This window comes from Calidris pugnax, unplaced genomic scaffold, assembly GCF_001431845.1.
Source record: "Calidris pugnax isolate Ruff unplaced genomic scaffold, ASM143184v1 scaffold19, whole genome shotgun sequence".
NCBI classification, from domain to species: domain Eukaryota; kingdom Metazoa; phylum Chordata; class Aves; order Charadriiformes; family Scolopacidae; genus Calidris; species Calidris pugnax.
In genome coordinates this window covers 4,945,122-4,967,046 of record NW_015090775.1, presented here as the reverse complement: position 1 = coordinate 4,967,046, position 21,925 = coordinate 4,945,122, and the positions used below count along the sequence as shown (strand labels likewise).

General features: G+C 40.1%; 1 protein-coding gene across 1 annotated transcript in view; it reads right to left on the bottom strand.

The window, feature by feature from the left end:
* Nucleotides 1–4,971: 4,971 nt before the first annotated feature.
* The window catches only part of RSU1 (Ras suppressor protein 1), a 53,793-nt gene continuing 36,839 nt past the window's right edge, over nucleotides 4,972–21,925 (bottom strand). Inside the window, exons 5-8 of the mRNA XM_014945854.1 lie at nucleotides 20,992–21,110; nucleotides 19,473–19,555; nucleotides 19,088–19,202; nucleotides 4,972–5,105 (exon numbers count right to left, since the gene is read on the bottom strand). Coding sequence (XP_014801340.1) covers nucleotides 4,972–5,105; nucleotides 19,088–19,202; nucleotides 19,473–19,555; nucleotides 20,992–21,110 — 451 coding nt within the window. The remainder of the gene's footprint in view (nucleotides 5,106–19,087; nucleotides 19,203–19,472; nucleotides 19,556–20,991; nucleotides 21,111–21,925) is intronic.

Genomic DNA, 21,925 nt, shown 5'->3' with positions numbered 1-21,925 from the left:
ACTAGATGGCCTTTGGAGGTCCCTTCCGGCCTGGGCAATTCTATGGTTCTATGATTAACAACTGTGGAGTAAAACCAGGAGTTATTTCAAGATACTATTTGTCTTCGAGTGCATCTTGCCAGTCTCTTCTAGTTGTAAAAAAGAAATACTGAAATACTCTTCATTAATCTAACTCAGAAGAAGAATCTCTTACTTCATGACCTGCGTCTGCTGCCCTGGAAGCAGCTGTAACATAATAGTGGGGGTCCAGTACAACAATTCATTCTCAAGAAGAAAGCTGGGGAGATTGTCTCTTAAGTAGAGGACTGAATCAAGAGTGGAGTTTTTCAGACTGTCACTGCCAATAAAATGAGGTTTTCAATTACAATGCTTAGCACAGAGCAGGACAGGGAAAACCTATGTTCCAATGTTGCCAAGGGATATGTGCCCAGCATAGCACTTATCAAACCATTGCCTCTGCTAAGAGTTAATGTGTCAGTCTTTACAATGGTTTGCTCTTCTACCACCTTTCCTGATGGAAATATGAAAAGTGCAACTTTCTTTCACAAAACACCTTGTCGAGGCCCTTGACTCCAAATTGACTGTCTCACGGGGAAAACCTGCTTTCTAGAAACTTAACAAATGGTAACTGTTCTATCATAATTCTGCCTCACTGGATGGAATAAGGAGGTCAAGCAGAGAGACAGCAATCAGTAAATAAAATGTTAGAAGGTGATGGGTGGGTTCAATGGCAGCTTAAAAATGCTAGATGTCTGAATGCTATTCTAAGCACTCAGGATCTAGCAAATTATTTTATTTTAGCTGAGATTATACTATCAGGTGATGATGACTGCAATAGACTCTACTGTGATAAAAGCAAAATCACTACCCTTTCTGCTACAAGAACAAACAGGCAAAGAGCAAGTGACACATGAAAACTGATCAAGAGGCACGTGATTAATGCCAGAAATGTACCCAAAGAGCAGCTTTCTGGATTAACTTGGCTGTAAATTTTAGCAACCAAACCTACCCACTGGTATCAATTGCACATCTCAGCTTTACCTCATCTTAATCAAATCTCTAATTGTCTTGCACTGATCCTGGTGAGCATCACAGGATTTCTGTTCTTCACAGGAGCTTAATTCAGTGTTTTCTTTCAAACATTTGTGTCTGTCTGCACTTGTCTAAGTACATCGTAGCCACTAAATCATACAATCTCTTTGTCAGTACCCCAGACAGAGAAGATCCTCTGAGAATATGCTTACAACATAAAGGTCACTTTGAAAGTTGACTAAAGACATGAATAAAAAATAAAACATTTAGTTAAGCCCTTTGAGAAGATGAGGTTGCCATTACCCTTTACTGTTTGAGCAAGTTCTTCAACTGCTTTTCAACACTATCGTGACACCACATGGGGAGTTTAATGGCACCTTCTGAGTATATATAGAATCAAAGCCAAAATTCAGCTTACTAACTTAACTTTCAGAAAGTTAGTAAGGCAGTCAGAGATAAAGAATCATTATATACTTGGCAAACTGACCTATTTCCAAATGATGCTGTCACAGGGTGATCCGTGCAGTGGGCGTATTTTAGGCAACAAAAGGTAGCAAAGTGCCAAGAGCTGCTGAATTTCACGTTAAGAATTAAGAGCCCCTCCACACACATTTTCTGCCACAATATATGGCCCATCTTTTTGTCAGCACAAGTCTTCCTTGAAAAATGAGGGTTGAAACAAATCACCTGGCATCATTTCTCATGAAAGGTGAGGAAATGAAAGGAAATGAAAGAAGCCACAAAGTAAGAAGAGCTGATCTGAGGGTCCTGCTGGCTAACACGCTTCTGAAGTGAAGTGCAATTCCAGTTTTATACTTGCTGCTCCAGTACCATGTAAAACAGGAGCATGAAAATGTAAAAGTATGTGAGACAAATGACATTTTATCTTTAGACATAATCATCCCTCATGGGTGTCATCCCTACTTGCCAATTAATCACTAGAGCATGAATATCTTACGACAAGGCTAAAAATGGAGTGTAATTTTTCACTAAATATGCTTGAAACAGCCAGTACATTCCACAAAGGAAAGAAGACGTTTGTGATCTATTTGGTAGTTGCTTCACAAGTTCAACCTCACAGAATCTGAATGGAAATCTCCAGTTGTAGCAGGCAGTTATGGCTTGTGCCAGCCATCCATAGAAACCTCAAGGTTTAGTAATGCGGCTGCGAGCGCGCACATTGCCAAAACTTAGCCAGTTACCACTTTCTGGCTAAGTTAACAACTGAGCAAACACGGTGTTCTGGTCATTGCAAACACAAAATAAAATGTATTAGCATAAACCACTTAGCGAAACATAACTTGCTAAGCCCCTGAAACTTGGCACTTGTGATTGTATGAGCAGACCCTCTCTGTCATAGCTAGTATAGACAATGTTAGACTTGTAAACAACGTAAAATCAGTATTTCCAATCAGCCAGCAAAAGCAATGGGCACAGGGAGACAATTATCACCTCTAGAGCTCAAAATCCATCTGCCATATAGATGCATAGTTCCTGGTTCTTGAAACTACCTGAAAGTAAACTTACTGATCTGATTGTCAGCTGCTAACGTACATGAGCTGTTTGTTCTCTCTTCTCAGTGTTGCAAGAGAGGTTATCTAAACACCATTCTATCCAATCAGCCATGTAACTGTACCACTTTGTCTCAGAGTAAAAGTTAAGCTGTCTGGGTCTATCAAATGCTGTAAGCTAATTTTAAATTTTTTCTTTTGGCTGAATGATCAAAAAGAACCCCAAACCCCAAGAGCTCAATTTTGCTTAGTTAGCTATCTACAGAGAAATTTACTACATCTAGATCTCAACCTTGTGATTTCCTGAATGAGGGAAAAAGACACAGTAACTGGACACAGGCTCTGAAAGAACAAGGAAGTTGAAGAAGGTGTACAGTTGTTAGCAGAAAAAGATCAAAATTTCATCAAAAAAGGGTTTTCATTTCTTTCGTGTTCACAGCTAATTTGCTTTTGTGCACAATAAAGCTATCAGACCAGTTACCTAGATTATACCATTGATTATGAGTTTTAACACCTAAAATCAAATGCAAACAGAAAAAAGTCTGTAGCAGGTGGCATTCAAGTAATTCTCAGATCACATATTTAAAAGAACCTGGAAATAAACAGGATAATCTTTTTTCAGCAGTAAAATCCACAAACTCTCTTTATAGCATGTGAAATAAGTTCAATCGAGAATCAGGAGAAGTTGCTACTGGGATTTTAACAAAATTATACAGATATTTTTAATTTATGGTTTAAATATAAAATGGTTAGATGCTAAAAATAAATAAAAAACCCCGACATCCAATTATTAACATCTGCATGTATTTGGTTTTCATCACTAATCTTTGACATTTTAAAGGAAAAAGCTTCTAAGATCAAAACAAAAGCCATGAACGAGCCATGGAAAGATTCTTTGATTGTATTTTTTTCCCCTATTAACAGGTAGTCTATTTTGGTTACACTGTCAACTACACAGGCTTCAAATATTTACTGTTGACAAAATCAAAATCAGCCCATTAGCCAACAAGAGACTGTTACACCTCAGCAAAGAACAAGACAGCAAACGTAATATGGCTAATTTAAACAAAGCAATAGTTGAGGAAAGTGATGAATTAAACTTTGTTGTCCTCATGATGCCCAGAACTGTCCCTGTGAGAACTGTGTGAGGGTCCCTAATCTAGATTGCTCAGCAAACAGAAATATAAAATTGGCAATAATATAAAATTTACAAAACATTGTCAAGAAGCCTAGATGCAGCTACACAATGGACTGTGGGGAAGGGATGGTCTTAGGAGATAAGAGAGCTGTTTCCCTACACCATATCTGTAGTACAGAATACTACTAGAAGGGTGTTGCAGCCTACTTAAATCTATGAATAAATCTATCTTGAGAACACATATTATAGCATAAATATCAGGACACCTCTGAGACACAATTTTTGTAACTGCTCTCCCATCTGTGATCCGTTTCACTTAAATTCTGTAAATGAAGAATAAAAGCTGTTGCTGGATCGTTTAGTTTCATATAGAAATATATCTCAGTTACTTAATTGGAATCCCAAAACCTTCACTTGTGAATACACTCCTTTGGTAATTGAGTTTAGACAGCTACCATATAAAAACTGTCAGAAATGCTTCTAAATTATTAAAAGATATTTTTTAAATGAAAAGGAAATGCAAAAACTGATTTTCCAACCTAGAGGTTGTATGTGTGTCGTACTACCTACTGGTTCTAGGAAGAAGCATCAAGGTTGTTGTCAGACATGTAATAATTAATTCCCATCTGAAGTTTTACTGTGGACTGGTAACATGGAAATGTCTACTGAAAAGAAATATTTCAATTCAGTGGATGATTAAAGACATTGTTCCCTTAACAAATGCTTTGCATTTGTACACAGAATTTTGAATTAAAATGGAGAATTCCCAGCATGAGGTTTATTCTTTTCTCCTTACACTGTTGAAGAAAGCACTAGTATCTGTATTTGAATTATCAGGGTTGTAGACTTTTATAAACCAGTCCAGACCAAAATATGTTTAAATTCTGGACATGTCTTTCAAAGCATAACAACGTGCATCCAAAAACTTTAACAAATATCTATTTTAATCTATAAAACCTTACTGTATATACTTAAAATTTTTACTTCTCAAAGGCTTGTAATGTTTGCTCTTCTACATCTCTCATGTTACTTCATAGCTCCTTGAAATGTATAACAAAAGCAATACAGTATCAGTCTTTGCACTTTCCTAACATGTCTGAATCACATTTTTTACCTTCTTGTTAGCAAAATTCCTTAACATAAATGCACAGGTTTGCATATTTTCCCTGAACACCAAGCTACGGCATGGAATATGAAAGAAGGGTGTAGCTGATAACACTTTGCCAAATGCACTACACGGGAAAAAAAAAAAACAAACAGCTAGAGTATGTAAGCAACATGTAATACTTACTACTTATATGTTTCTGAACGAATGTATTCAAAAACATGAGATACTCCCAGCTGGAACTGGTCAGCAATAGGGGTAACCCAAGGATTGTTCTCTGCTTTGAAGACTTGCTTTTGGCCAGTCAAATCCAAATTACCTGAAAAGGATTAAGCAAAACAACATATGAAAAAAATCTGAAATATTAAAAATTTGAAGAAGTATCTTGCTGTGAATATAAAACTTTTCATTCATTTCAGAGAGTAGAACCATAATAAAAGCAAGTATTTCAGTCTTAGCAGAGAGGAACAGGAGGACATAGTAGTTCACAGAATCACGGAATTGTCAGAGTTGGAAGGGACCATCTAGAAATCATCCAGCCCAACTCCCCTGCCAAAGCAGGGCTGCCCAGAGCACATCACTCAGGAGCATCCAGGTGGGGCTTGAAGATCTCCAGAGAAGGGGACTCCATACCCTCCCTGGGCAGCCTGTCCCAGGGCTCTGCCACCCTCACCCCAAACAAGTTCTTCCTCACATTGGAGTGGAACTTCCCATGGTCCAGCTTGTGCCCATTGCCCCTCGTCCTGTCACTGGGAACCACTGAGAAGAGTCCGGCTCCATCCTCCCTCACTTGGAAGCATGAATAAGGTCTCCCCTCAACCTTCTCTTCTCCAGGCTAAAGAGTCCCAGCTCTCTCACCATGATGGATGCAGTTCCACCCTACTCACTTCAGTGCTGCTACAGGGTGCACAGCAGGATTGAACTCAGCCCACTGCAGATAACATTTATCCATGAAGTTAGTATTAAGCAGGGCTTAACATGCATAGGTGTTGGGCCCTCCCCACCACAGCTTGCAGGAATGGAAGGAGAACGACATTGTGGTAGGAATTTGCTCTGCCGAGGCTTAGCGTTGTAAAGCATTTCTCCATCACTGCTTCAAGCACAAAGCCAACAAGTGATGCACAATGGGCTTTTTGCCTTCCCAGTGTCCAAAAATGTTGTTTGTACTGAAATCCTACTGCCGATCTGTGGTTAGAGTTCTCTATACTGAGAAAACCAAACAAAAACATCATTCTTGCAACATGCCAGTTTTACTTATTTTGTTGATGGGAAGACTTAAGAAACCTATTAGAGGTGTGCTTGGGCTTGGGTTTTTTTTGTTTGTTTGTTTGTTTTGTAAATGTTCACCACTCAAAACCAAAACAGTACATGCTCTACTGAAACTCTTTGTGATTATGGATACAACAGGTTGAAGTCCAGGAAAGTCTAGCCATTGAAATATTTTCTTGTGTTCATTAAATTAAGAAATCTGTGCTTCTTAAATTAAGAAATCATGCTAGGGCATGCTCTAGTGCTTGAGATTGTTGATTTGTGTCTGTTTCTGGGGGGTTCTTTTGTTGTTTTTGTTTGTTTGTTTGTTTTGTGGTTGGACTCTATGATCTCAAAGGTCCTTTCCAACCATGAAGATTCCATGATTTTAGAATTTTTTTCCCTGAATTGTATGAGGAAGAGAGGCCTACCCTCCTCCCACAAATCTGAAGTAATAAACAAATAAAATAAAAAATAATCTTTAACCACAGGAAACAAAACAAAAAAAAATTTACAAGGTTTTGAAGACTGAGCGAGCCAAGCTGTCAGAAAAAAAACTGTAGTCAACCTGACGTGCTAGCATTTCAAACTGAAAGGCACTGGTGTAAGTGGCACGAAGACACAGGCGTGCTCTGGGGGCTGCTGCAGGCCTGGTGCCTGCTCTGCATTACAGCTAATCCTCGGCCCGTTTCTCTCCGTAAAAAGGGTTAACACAATGGGTGTAAAGACAGACCATTACACGGTTCGGAAGGATGCCATGCATGTCACATCAGCCTATCAAGGAGTTACCTCATCTGTCAGCTCTCTGAGGCCTGCTCGGCAGTATCACCAGGCAGGGCCTGCCTGTCGCCCTGCTGTCAGTCAGCCGGCAACCGCCCCCCCGCCTCACGCTCCACCGCGCCTCGTTAGCAGCCTGGCGCCCCTCTCCTTTATTAAGGGACTTCGGCAGCCCTGTTCTAACAAGGATCAGGAAGCAGGATTAAGTACTGTGACAAAGAGGACCTAATAAGCTAGAAGCCGGTGTGTCTAAATCCACACTGGCTCACACAGCTCGCTATTCACTTTTCCGGCAGGAGCCACCGGGGAAGGCAGCCAGCATGGTGATTAGCCCCAGCCCTCTGACCATCGCTGCTATGAAGATCATGCATCACTCAAGGGCTTGCCTTGCAATTGCAAATTGGATTTTCCATTTTATTACCTGCAAAAAAAAAAAAAAAAAAGAAAAGCCCCGTACATTTGCTCTCCCAAACTACCAAGGCTGTAATTACAGTTCTGCAAGTACTACGTCAAGGTAACGTGATCAATCCATGTACAACTAATAAATATAGTTATTGGGGAGGCAATTGCTTAGAGGACTAAGTCGCACATTCCCAAAATCTCAACAGCCAGAGTTTCAACTGAATCCTCCCGTCCCGCGCTGCGACACAGATTTACCACCCAGGGAACGCTGCCATATGTTTCCATCCTTGCAGCATAGTGTGCTCACTGCCATTCCAAATACCACATGGCCCATTTAAATGTAATCGTAATAAATACTATTCTACTAAAGCCAAAGAAATCTTGCAGCAAGAAGAGGGCTGCTCAAGCAAAAAGAACTGTAGGTCCCCACGCCAGAGAACTCACTTCATTTTTCTCCGTGTTTTCTGTTTTTTCCCAAAACTCACTGGGGCAGATACAGATATTACTTTTTACCTTCAGAGGGAAGAGGCAGGCAGATGCCCTAAGGGTAAAATTAATCTAATTACAGAGGAAATTGGGGCATTTGGAAGGCTGTCATCTGCACTGAAATCCTGCCCGGGACACCCCTCAGGTAGCCCTGTTGGCAGCAGCTTGCCTGGCAGCCTGGCCCACCAGCCACCTACAGCTGGAGCCAGCTGCCACCTCACAGCCCAGGCTTTTAACTGTAGGATTTAATCAAGTGTTGCAGTGCAAAAACGAACACCCCGTCTGTCCTCGTGGCAAGCGTCAGGCCGAGAGCGGGTGCTCCTCCTCAGAGGAGTAGAGGAGGGCGGCCGCACAGAGAGGAGGAAGGACAGGGCACCCAGCACTTTAATCTCCTCCCAGTTCGATACCAAAACTCCCACCTGGAAATGAAGGACAGAAGTGGACAGAAAATCAAGCAGGCTAAGAAGTCACACAGAGACTGCTCCAGCTCATCAGCACTAGGGAGGAAACAAAGCCTAACACTCCTGCCACAACGCGAGTCACTTGAGAACCAAGAAGATGTATAATTAAAACTGAGACAGGATGGAAACGGTCACTCCTGTAATCACCACACGTTGCTTGGGACCATATCCTTCTGTGCTTACAGCTACAACATTCCTGAATCGAGGGCTTACCTAATTCTGCTCCGGCTGCAGGACATGGAGGAGTCCCAAGCACGAGGCCAAAGTCTCAGGAACAGCTCAGGAACGGTACAAACACACGGGAGCCCTGCACGAACCCTTATGCCCCAGCACACCAAGACAAACCCAGCAGTGTGGAAGAGATCACAAAACCTGCCTGAAGCAATGGCTCTGGCACCAGGCTCACCGCAGGAGCGCTGGGTGATGGACACCTCACAGAAGTGCCCCTGTCCCCCCGCACCCTCAACAGTCTCCTTGCCTACGAGATTTTTCTATGCCAGTGCTGTGCTAAGAAGTGCTGTTATTCCATCCCTGTGGCACTAGAGCCATGGGCCAGGGAAAAAGCCATGGCAGATGCGCCTTCATGCATATTGTCTAACAGCAGCATCAGCAGAACACTATCCCCAGGCCTTCAGGAAATTTATATACTGTTCTGCTACACAGATCACATCAAATCCCTCGGATATTTTTAGTAAGCAAAATACAAAATTGCCTCTAGTAAAAATCCAGTAGTGAAGATTCAATCACAAAATATATTAGGGTTGGAGATTGCTAGTTTGTTCTTTCCATGCACATCAGCCTATTAAAAAATATTTGTTTATCGTGTCTCTAAAACGTGGTATAACTAGTAGAGTAAAATTGTATTTCTTCATAACAGACTTAAAGTTCTTGTTATTTTGCCATACTGAAAGAGACCAACTCCACTGAATTGTATTACAGTCCCAAACCTCTAGTAAGCGAAAAGGAAAAGGCTATTCTTAAGACTAATCAGCATGGCTCCTTTCCTAGATCACAGAAATGGTTTTCAAATTATTTTTGAGTGCTTCTAAAATTATTCTTATAAATAAAAAAATGAAAAATTATATATCCTAGAACCCAGGTCTAACATGCTTAAAGAGCCTTCTAATTTCTAAGCCTGAAGAACACTTCTCTTAAGCAATCTTGAACAGACATAGATTCCCAAGTAGGAAAAATGCAAAGTGGACATGTGCTGCTACGAGTGAGCAAACACTGAAATGAGAAGAGAGGCTGGAAAAGAGAAGAGCAGAGATAAAAGTCTAGGAGCTGACTGCTGTGGATGACCTGCACAGCCTTCTAAAAGGAGCCAGCTGTGTAGTCTTAGAAATACCTGATATTGGCTTTTTTTTTTCTCTGTCTCAGCACTCTTTGTATCTAAAGATGATCCTGAATCATGAAGTTGGATTGGATCGCTGTGACTGAACTCCTGTCTTTAACCCACCTTAAAAACAGATTGTTCCTATGCTCAAGTAGTAAGCTGTGCCGACCTGGAAACTGTCTGCTCCCAAATATCATGTTAGCTGCCACCTGGAAGCTACAGTAAATAGATCTACACCAAAACAAACCCTTGAAAATTCAAGGACAAAATAGAAGTAAGCATATTTTTATTTTTTAATGTATTTTAACTTATGCCATCCATTGACTAAAAAAGCATTTATCACTGTTTAAATTCAGAGCTCCCACAACCATGGGGGGACAGAAAGGACAGCCCGTGTGACAGTGGGCACACCCCATCCTCAGTGAGGGGAAAGGGGAAAGGAAGCTAGAGCTTCCTTGCACCTCCCTCAATAAATCTGTCCCTCGTTTGATCTAAAGCACGATAGTTAATGTTTCTTGTTATTTTCCTTCAGTGCTGCCGAAACAAAAAATGGTTTGTCTGAACATTCGTATTTTGCTCAACTGCCTGCAAAGGTCAGAAAAGAGCTCATAAAATCAAACAAAATGCTGCTTCCCACAGTTGTGATTGCAGAAACTGTCAGAGCCAGCGATAATGCTACCTATCACTTTGACCAAGGGTGTCTCCAGACTTCCCAGGCTCCTCCTGACCGTTAGATCTAGCCTGCAAGCACCTCTTACACGCAACTACAAGCCCCTCACGCTCTTGTGATGTATGACACACAGAGTGTACAATATTTACCCAATGTATGTATATTTAAGGTATAGAAAGCTATGATGAGTGTACACGGGCATTACTTCAATACAAACAAAAGAAAACAGAACAAACACAAACCTGACTTGTCCTTTCCACTTGAACGCCCCCTTGGCAACACTTAAAATACTTTGAAAAATTAAAAGGTGAAATAAAGTAATTAAACAACTCTGACATTTGAGGAGTGAACATTGGCATTCAGCATAAGAAACATGAACCTAGCTGTGAAATGCCAGATCAACGCTTCTTTGTAATGGTTTAAATTCATCCCTAGTGGAGCTTCATTAAAATCAATGGAAATAATTTTTAGCCTTGTTGTCATGGTTTAACCCCAGCCAGCAACTAAGCACCCCTCTATCCCAGCCAAAGCCAGCACACCTGTATATTGCTGAGTTTCCCATCTGCATCCCAGTGATCCCTGGACTCACCTTCCAGCCTACCCTCTACCGCGCTGACGTCAGGCTGGAACACATCCCTTTGAGCAATTCCTCTTAAGACTGCAATTTAAATGTTCTTTCCCTTTACAACACAAAGGTCTTACTCTCTCACTGTCGTACGTAAGGGCAGTGGGAATGAAATTAGTTTTATTTCTTTATTTAGATATAAATACCCTTGGATCCTGTTTTATTAAAGGCTAAGTAAGGGCTCAATCTACTACACTAAATTTAAACTTAGGTTATATGTAAAAATATGTCTGTTCAGGCTTGGTTTAGATTTGCTTTACACTACAGGGCTTATAATTTTTATTACTTCTGTGGCATGTGCTTTGTCTCCATAGAGAGAGAAATTTGTTTAAGCATAGGGGTGGAAGAAATATCATGACTACTATGTCATTAAAATGACAGCAAAGCAATTAATTGCAAATGAGGTCTTAAAATCTGTTAAGAAATGAAATTATATACTTATTTCTGTACCACAAAGTGTTATCAAAAGCAAATGATTTACACCAACCTTAAGCACATGTAAGCTGTGCATTGCTAATTCCTATCATTCCTATGAACAAGTAAGATCATCTCTGCTTTGAAGACCTCTCTCACTTTTGAAGGATTAGTAACAGAAGAAAGTAAATTTTAACGGTAGTCATAAAGGAGCAGTAAGACAACGGACAGCAGAGACTTCTTGTACGTAAGTGAAGTGTGACTCAATCTTTTTGGAACCAACAGAAACATTCAGTATGATAAACAAATCTACAGCTCCACAGCATATGTTGGAAATACACATTTGCTCATTGATGAGCTTCTATGCACTAAAAGAAAACAACTAGTAAATCTAAACCTACACTGAAGCGCCTCCAAAAGATCAATCCTAGAAACACTTTTGCCCTCTGGCCCCTACATTCTTGCACCGGTGAAGGTCTAACGGGATCTCTTGGAGTGACCAGCACTTCAGAGAACTCCGAAATAGCATTTGTGGTGGTTTTACTAACAGAGGAAAAGGTTCAAGTCTCAAATAAGAAGTCATTGGATTCAGCACATACAACTAAACCAAACATACTCCAGAGCATCCATCAGACAGAAGCAGGCTGGAAGTCTTTCTCTGGCTGCTTTCCTGACCAGGCAGATGGGAATGTCTGCAGCCTCACTGGTGAGGGTTAGACAGCAAGCCCCAGGGTAAGAGTTTTACAATTATTTTCAAGGAGTTTTATAATGATTTACAGGAGTACAGACACCGTTAACATCACACATTACTCTAACAACTTCTTAGATGTAAATGAGAATTTCCAATAATGAGTTCAGAGATTAGGACCCAAGTTGAACGTTCATCTGAATGCACCTAACAGTACATCTCTGTGTCAGTTCAGTAACCGAGTTTAACAAAGTCATTTCAAACAGAAAAACATCTGGTCTGAAAAACATGAGGAGATGGAGACTCTGCCAGTGGTGCCTTGTTCAAATGGTTCATCACTTTCAGAATGCACTCTTTATTTCGGTGCTGAAGTCCTCAAACACTGCTGCTGCTTCTGCCCATCTGCGAGGCAGGAGGATGACCTGTGCTTTGTCCTCATGGAGTTAGCGAGGATCAGCAGCTAAGTCTCCTCTCACTCTTCAATAGGCTAAATAAAGACTCTGATTATTCTGTTTGACCCCAGAATAGATACTCCATTTCTTTCAGCTCCCAGCAAAAGGACAACAGCTGAAATAAAGTAGAAGCAGACCAACTTGAGCTCTTTACCCTTGACTTAAAGGTGAAGTGATACAGGGCAAACTGGTATTGCTTCAGCTACCACTATTACAATCCTATGGGAAGAGGATTTTACTCTCCAGCACTGCCCCAACTCAACTTTTCGTTGAAGAGAGTTTAAAACAAAGTGAATTTAGTCCCGAGAAATTTATATGAAATTCCAGCATCATAGCAAAGGTCAGCCAGAAGGTGTAATGGGGAGTCTGGCACAAGGAGACCTTCACTCCAGAATGTGTCAGGACTGAAGATTAAGCCTGGGAAAGAACAGATGAAATGCTGAACTTCTCCTTTTCTCCCCTTAATACCACATTTCAGGTATTAAGTACAGGCAGGATATAGACCTAACCTGACTGGGAAAACTCACATCTCCATATTCAGGTGCCAGGAGGCGTGGTTAACTCTCTGGGACAAAGGGAGAGCCCTGGCACGTTCTACCACCACTCCACACAACAAACCTGACCACAGCAGGACAACTAGCAGAAAGGGTAAATAACATTACTGTTCACAGATGAAAGCCACAAACCAAGAACATACTCGATTCAATACACAAAGAACTCCCAGCCAAACAACACTCTACTGATGGCTTGGACTTCCACATGACAAATCACGCTGTTTCAACAGCCAAATCCACCACACACAGCCTTCAGGTACCAAGGCAACCAGCCTGGCTGATGCCATCATGTGGGTAGCTAAGGGGAATGGCAGAAGAAACAGCATTTTGATAAAAATCCAAGGAATTACTTCAAAATGTTTTCTATATTCTTTCCAAAATTATTTCAAATTACTTACAACTCTATTAAATTCATTTCTCCCACATTCCTAACGTAAGAGAGAGAGCATTTACCAGAAGACCTACCAGTATTGCTAAGTTTCACCAATTTCTGTCTTTGAAAGGCAACAACGTGCTGGAAATACCATTTCCTTCACTGCTTCATGTAAGAAACGTCCAGCGCTGACTGGGATCTCGGGGGGCAAACAGTCAGCCACTGCTAAGTGTTGTTCCCAGTTAAGACACCCAAGAAACACACGTGGCAGACAGCTTTTGGAACAAAGGGAATTAACGTGATGTCAAAGAAGTTTAACATCAAAGACGTTTTAATGGCACAGGAAGTATTACAGGCTTAGAGGATCAGCATCCCAATTTATTTTGAAATATAATGTACATTTTTTCCAACCTCAGAAACTCCCCTGGGATTCTCAATTACATGGGAATTCAACAGAGCGTTCTCTTTTTGAAGGGTCCCTATCAGGCCAAAATCCAGTTAATTTAAAAATATGAGTTCAAAAAGGATTCACTGTATTGCTTTTGTCTCGCACCTTTGAAACTTCCATTCAAATAGAGGTTGCCAAGTACTCAGAAGAGCCAAACCACTTTTAAGTACTATGAAACATGGAAAATTAACAAAATTTAACAACAACTATAACATTTGCTTAGATTGGCTCTAATTACGGTACTCCTGCCTACCACAGCTCTGACAGAACAGATTAAATATTTGCCGACAGAAACATCATTATTATGCTGATGGTACTTATAATCAGAGCACAGTCAACATCAGGAAATCCTACACACACACTGTAGTCATCTGAGAAGTGACAGTAGGACTTGCATATTTTAAAAACTGATCTGAATCTTGGGAAGTTTGGCAAGAATTACAGCAGTGGAAGGAAATGAACGCCCGTGGTATAAATCTAAAAGATGGGCTACAGAAAACATCTTTCTGTCTATAATGAAACCGAAGAGTTGTCATCTCTTCACATACACCTTAACTCCTACCAAGGACTCTGTGGAACCAGCCTGCTTTCTCGCTACGTAGAAAGTGGTGGGTTTTGGTGTTGGCTTTTTTTTCCCCTTTTTTACCTTAAAACAAGCTTAAAATGCGAAACACGATTAGAATATTCACAAATTTTCAGAGATGCCTTTCTTAACATAAATAATCTGTCTGTGACCTATCTTGTTATGCACATTGTTCTATTATTCCTTATGATTATTATTACTATTACTATTCCTAATTATTGTTATTACTATTATTCCTAGTAACTGCTACATCAGTAGTCCTAGAAAACAAGCTATTTTGTTTATCCACTGGGAAGTTTAATAAAGCTCCTTACTTTCTTATACTTGCTTTAGCTCCAAAAGTAGAAACAGGTAATTTTTTTTTTAATTGCAAGATACCAATTAGTTGTTCCAGTGCTCAGCTGGTGTCCACAGAGCCCCAGGAAGTTCAGGCTTCCAACGAGCACCACAGACTGTGTTTGCAGGTGTGAGGGGCACTGTGTTGTGACACAGGTAGAGCACAGCGACGGTTTATACCAAAATAAGAAAAGTTTGACGTTTATGTCAAGTATATTTAGAAAACAAAAATCTTTTGTGAATTAAGTGATTCCTATGTTTAACGTGCCCATTACAATTACCTAAGTAAACTGCTATTTCAAGTAATATTAACTTGAACAAATAACCACAGCAACTACTTTGTGTAATACAATATTCATTCACAAATTCTAGAGTCATTTCAAAATCCTAAATTCTAAAATGTCTTTCTGTGATTGGGAACATTGAGACTTCCAGCAGGATTCCTTGAACTTACTATTTAAAGCCAATCCTTTATCCACAGAAAATACTCAGTTGTTCAAAACTAAAAAATGATTAAAAAATTATTTAGCCATTCCAACATACAGATTTAATTTGCAAAATGTTTCAGCCTTCTTAAAAAGGAACATGGCTACTTACCCTGTAAAGGGTTGTTTTTCTTTTTTAAAGGGCTTGAATTTTCCACTTTTCAAGTACGTACCTAATGTCACAGTTTCGATAGTGTCTCCCTTTACCTGAGGAAATTAGTTGATAAACTAGAACAGTATTGAATAGTGTACTTAAAAGCCATAGATGCCAACATTCAATTCTGGAGAAAAAGGATGGTAATTAAATATGCATCCTTAGAAATGGCTGTTCTTCCCACATGCATCACCACGAGCAAACTCCCTGTACGTGTGCGCGCCGGCGTGTTGGCGGCAGGGGAACGAGCACCGCCAACATTCGAATCTGGTTTTAAAAATCTGCCATTTGTTTTCACATCATCAACACAAATCCACAGAGATGAGCTAGTCACATTCTCTGGGTGGCTGTTTACGTTTGGCTACAACTTTGTGAATATTCTGCACCTTACACTACTCATACTCCCAGCTCTGCTAAGGAAGTCTTTTAAGTGGCACATAGGGGTCCACCCAGATGACCATACAATGAACTTAAAACACCATCATTGATCTTACTAATTACATCTGTCACGTTACGTGGTTCTTGTTTCTGCTCGGCTTTCCTTTCCTAACACCATTCCAATTGTTAAACGGTCAGAACACACAAAGTGACAGATTTAGTGCTTCCTTGGCAATTTATATAACTGACTGCAACTCTGTTGTTGCAGTGAATCATGATTTATTTGTCTTGCAATGCAGCACATAACCTTTTAAATGCTGAGGAAAAAAATGCCAGCGCCTCTTTAAAGTTTATATATGACTGCCCACCACCATTCCTCACGGCCGAGGTTTTCAGAGACAAATGATAAAAACAAGCTGCAAATTCCACCCACCTCCTCCCAGCCATTTCCTCCGCTCATCGCTCACACGTACTGTATTTACAGACAGGCGCCCTCACCCAGAGCACCACTGCACTCCTTCCCCCTGGGCAAGAATATTTTTCTTAAATTAGTGACAGGTATTCTCTGCTAAACACAGAGGAGGGCAATGCTGATCTCGCCCAGCCCTCTTACTGGTGTGTGTGTGCCACACTCAATCACCACAGGTGAAATTAAGAGTGGACTGAAGGGTTTTATGTATCAATATCTCTCCATTCCAAAATTGTGACCCCAGTGCCTGTCTGTGGCCTTTTGTCACACCCTACTCTTTTTATTTCTATTACCTTTAAAAAACAGTTTAATGTACTCCTCCCCTTCTCCTCATTCAAATATACTATTTTATTGGGGTGTTTATACTGCGCCCATCTCCCTGGTAAATGAACATCTAATGATTCACTGCTGTCCACCAGTGCCGAGCTAAGCCGAGAGCCTTCAGCACCTTTAATTATGAAAGTGATAATGAGAGAGGAAAGATTGTTTACTTTAAATGGAACAGCAGTATCTCCAATTAATGCAAATAGGACCTGCTCATTGAAAAGCTATTTATCCAACATGCACAGCACAAAGTGTTTGGATAGTTCTCCTTACGCTATAATTCAGTTTTAAAAATTTAGGAGGGGGAAGTCAGGCAGCAGGTAAAATTGTTTTTCCCTCAGATGGTGACTAGGGAATTAGCAGTCCACTCCTCAGGTTGTAACACTGGCACACCACCTTTCCTTGGCAGACTTAAAACTGCCTGCAAAGGCGCCTGCTTCTCTAAATTGCCCTAGTTTGCAGGAGGAAAAGAGGGCTGCAGAGATAAAGTGACTCTTTCCAATCATTCAGCAGATTCAAGCTTGCCCATGGCCTGCTCCTACCCCATCTCAGCCAGGCCCTCCACAGCCCAGCCTCCTGCTCCACTGCCTGAAATCCATTCCCTAAATGTTTGCCCAGGTGTTTAACAAGCAAGCAACAACACTGCTTTGCACAGTAAATACGCTTGCAAGTTGCACAAGTTATAAATCTAGACTTCAGTGTAATCTTCTCTGGAAATATACCCCACAACCTCGGCTGTTTTAATTTTATATATATCTATATATAAAAAATTATAGTGCTACACATGACAGACTGCAATAGAAATTACGCCAGCTGATCACGAATGAGAATCCTGGTAAGAACATAAAATGAAACATGGGTAAATCACCACATGAAGAGAAAAGTATAATTTATAGAATAGCATTTCTGTAATAAAGAACGGAGGTGACAAGGACTTAAGCTGTGGCAATGCACCTCATCCTTATCAGGTGTGGAAAAACTGCAAGCCCTTTTTCTACCAGATTGTGATACTGTTCTATAAAGCAAACCAATGTTAACTTAAAGGAAAAATGCTTCCCTTGGCCATCCTGAGTTTTGCAGGTCAGTGCAAAATAAACAAAGAATTTAGTTTCAAACATTTCCTTTCCGTTTGGACAATGATGGTAAAACCATTTAAAGCAAATTTGCTGTTATGTTTGTAAGGCAGCAGCATGTTTAGAACATTTAATTAGCCACAGAAGGTGGTTAGACTCAGTGCAGCATTTAACTTTCCACTTTCTGGAAAAAACCAAGGCTATAATTTAGGAAGCTACATAAAAGTGCATTTACAGGTACTACATGCTTCTGAAATGTTATTGCTGTTGAAAGAGACTTTATAAATCCGTATTACTTTTACAAAAAGTAAGTATACCTGTGTCAAGGAATAAATATCTAAAATTAAGCAAATGAGAGCAACTTTCATCTAGCAGTGGTGAGAAATAAAAAAAAAAAAAAAGAAATACTCATCATGGTATAGTCCACTAGACTGATAAAGGCAGAAAACCCATGGTGGGTAAACAAGTGAGTTGAAAACAAACACCTTCCCCCACCACACAGAAAAAAAGCAGACACTTTGCTGTATGAAACAAAAAGCGTACGTCGCAGACTGGCACATTTATGCCCACAGCTGCCAATGGTTGAAGCAAGTTCTTATGCCAACAAATAATTTTGCTTTATCAGGCTAACTTCAGTCACTATCTTTCGGAGTTTTAGGAACTATTATTTGGAAGTAGTTACTAGTAGAAACAAAGAAGCTTCCCTATATAACAGTCCACAATAACAGGAAACAGGAAATAAACCCCGTGTAACAGGTGTTTCTCCAGCAACCACATTATTCCCAATGAAAAATATTTTATGACAATCTTTAAAGAGATCTGAAACCAAATTCCAGCTTGGGGGAAACAAGCACAACTTCTGTTGAAGTCAATGCCTCGCATAAAATGGAATACTACAATACAAATTCAGCAAAATCAATGCTTAAGTTTCAAATATAAACTCTACCTTATAGGTTGGAAGAAGCCACTTGTAATCATAATTAAATGGCAAATAACACAAATTCAAAGTATATCAACCAACTCCACTGCTTTAAGTGAAAGAGCTGCCAACTCACTAAGAAGGTGGGCTACTGAAAGAGAACACAGAAATTCCTCTAATTTAGTTATATTTTACTTTAGTTGATCAAGCTTCCATTTTCACAGGAACCGTCACTAAAAAGCCAGTTACACTACTATCATTCTTACTTAAAATAATTTTGGCTGATCCAAACAGTGTTCTCAAAACCCAGCCAGAGACAAGAATAGCTTTGCAGACCCAATATTTATGATGTGTTACATAAAGCAAGATGCTATATACAAATTGGCAGCCAGGTGTACTAACTAATACACACAGAAAACGTTACATGAAAAAAAGCTAATAAAACCAAACAAACATCATCTTCTGGCCTCCTGCATATCCAGTATGAAAGAAAAAAGTGAGTGTTACTCTGGGGAAAGTAAATATTAGCGGCAAGGACGACTTAAGCATGATCATTTCCTAGAGTTTAACAACTGGTTTTGTTTCAGAGGAAACACACTGCAGTATTATCATTATTGTTCAAATAAATTGCCATCCATAATCTTACCTAGTTCTGGGGGCAGCACAGTAAGACGATTTCCCTGGATATGAAGTTCCTTAAGCTGAGTGAGCTCACCAATTTCTTTAGGCAGGGATATCAGGTCATTGTCTCTAAGACTCAGCTAAGAGTGAATAGAAAGTAGTCAGAACAATTTTCAGTGACCATAAAGCAGCCCAAAACAGAACTCTACTCCCTCTGTCCCCACCTTTCTCCTAAACGCTCAATTCTTCCAATTTATTTACAAGTGTCTGCTGGTAAACAAGAAACTGTTCCAGGTGTAGTGGTCTATTCCTGCAAACATACCCTACTACTCCTCAAATTGACTAGATTCTATTCCTACAAGCACTGCAAAAGTGAATTGATTTTCCAAGAATTTAGATAAATTACTTACTATCTGCAACTTTGTGAGCTTCCCAATATCTGGCGGCAGGATTTCAAAATCGTTGTCACTTAGATAGAGTGCACGCAGGGTGGCTGCAAATTAAATAGCAATATATAAACAGGGTGGCATATAACCCAACCAGTTGAGGTCTAATCAATAAAAGGGAGTCAGGTTTGATTAATAACCCTGACTTGGTGAAAAGCCTTTGACACACCCAAGGCTCACAATAGTAACAAGCAGGTCAAACTTAGATTTACTGGCTTATTGTATTTTTGGTGAGTTCAGGAAAACATCTATATTCAAAAGGACTAGCACAATTAACAATTTCTACAATAGCAGATTCTGGCAGGTTCTGGCATATAGTCTCAATGCCCAGCTATCAGAATACAGTCATTAGTCTTTATTACCCCTGATTCTTATTTATTACATCAATTTGCTTCTTAAACAAACATTAAAAAAAACCCAATCATATGAGATTTTTGGACAAATACACATCTGTGTTAAGCTCTATAGAAAGCAGAGCCTAATGCTGGGGAAGAGATCTTAAAAGAGACTAATACAGAAGACACAAATTACATAATTTATAATTTCCATGCTCAGTCTCTGAAATTCACAGAAAAAGAGATGACCCAGCACAACCACGTAGCTTGCTATTATTGAATGAGCATACATGACAGTTTGAAAAAAAGACAAAAAAATTAAAATGGACTCACAAAGAACTGTTGGGTGCAGGGGGAAGGAAGGTGGTCAGTCAGCAAACCCTCTCCTCCTCACCAGAGAGGAGATCCCACTTGTCTTGAGGTTTACTCCTTCTCCTCTTTTCATTTCATTATATGTGACCCTTTTTAATAATGCTGACTTAAAAACGTCCCTCTGCCAGGGTACAGTTATGAAATCCCTCCTTCCTCACCCATCACTTCTGCTGCTAAAGGCACCGATCCCGGAGCCACCTCAGCCCAGTACAATGAAAAGACCAGTAAGGTAGCAAAATCACTGAAATTCAGAAAGAATTCAAGTTGCTTAGGCAACCATAACGCAGCCCTTTTGCACATATGCATTACAATACCTTTATTTTCGTAACCTTACCATCATTTTTTAACATATTGGATGCTTCGACATCCACGTGCTGTTAAAACTATTTCAGTAATGAACCACCAGGAACACAACTGTTTCCAGAGTCAACACACAACAGTTGTCTTGCAAAACAGCTTTTTTTCCCCTGAAGTTTGCAAGCCTCCGTGAATTTTTAAGTTTTAACTAAGTATATGGGACCCAAGGAGATATTACTCAAAAGAAAATTAACATACCATTACTAACCAAGTCTTCTCATGTCCAATGGTGTCAGGTGACTGTATAAAATTGATAAATATAGCTGAGCTATGTAGAAACAGTCAAGAGATATTCAAAGGAAAACATAAATATCAGAAAAAATTCTGTTGGAGTTTGGTCTCCGTGAAATAAATTTCAGCTGCAGAAAACAAAGCACCATATCATGCAGATTTGTAGAGTTTTTAGAAAAGTTTCTTACTCAGATAGAAGAAGTTTCCTGGTAGAGAATTTTCATTTAAGTTGTTGTAAGTCAAGTCAAGAACCTCCAGAGCTGGTAAAGAGCCAAATCCCCTTGGCAAGGTGTTTAACCTGTTCATGCTGTAGACAAAGAAGGAATAACAGAACGTGACATCAGTATTCATTTCATCTAGTAGGAATAATACAGGCAACAAGAGTTTCATTTCTAAAAAAAAATAATGTAATCTAAGCCAAATTATGCTTTCATTTTGAAACCGGCTTGACGCTACGAGATACTAAGCAAGCCTTTGGTGATGCAGACCTTTTATTATCCCTCACTTCCATAAATATGCCCCAAACTTACACACTCAGCAAGGGATCCTGTCAGCTATGTCAGCCAACAGCCACACCTGAAACATGAAGCACGAGGGAGAGATGTGCCACAGCACCACACGCAGCTTCAACAGCGTGCCACAGAGAGAGCCAGTCCTCAGGAGATGACCTGTCTTCTGGCTAAACTACAAATTACCCTTTTGCACATCACCGTGACCATCTGCCATTCTGCCAAACCACATAGCTCTTCACCATGGCACCAAACACAAAGAGGAACACCTCAACTACATGGTATTTATGTTCATTGATAATTGCTGCTCGAACCCCTTCTTAAAAACAGCAAATTTGTGTTGCTAGATAGCTATTGATGCACACGGAGCACAAAGTAAATAAAATGCCAGTCCTCTGATTGATGAGGCTCGGTCTAAATATAGCTCGTTCAGCCTGTCTGAGAGGGTTTAGGATAGCAGTTCCCACTGGCAACAGCCAGAAGAACACAGGGAAAGCTAACAGTCGGAAAAGACTTCTCTGATAACCCAGGACAGAGAAGCAACAGGGAACCGTAACTTTTCTCTGACCTCAAAGGACTTGAACAAGGTGATCCAAATAATCACTAGAGCTGC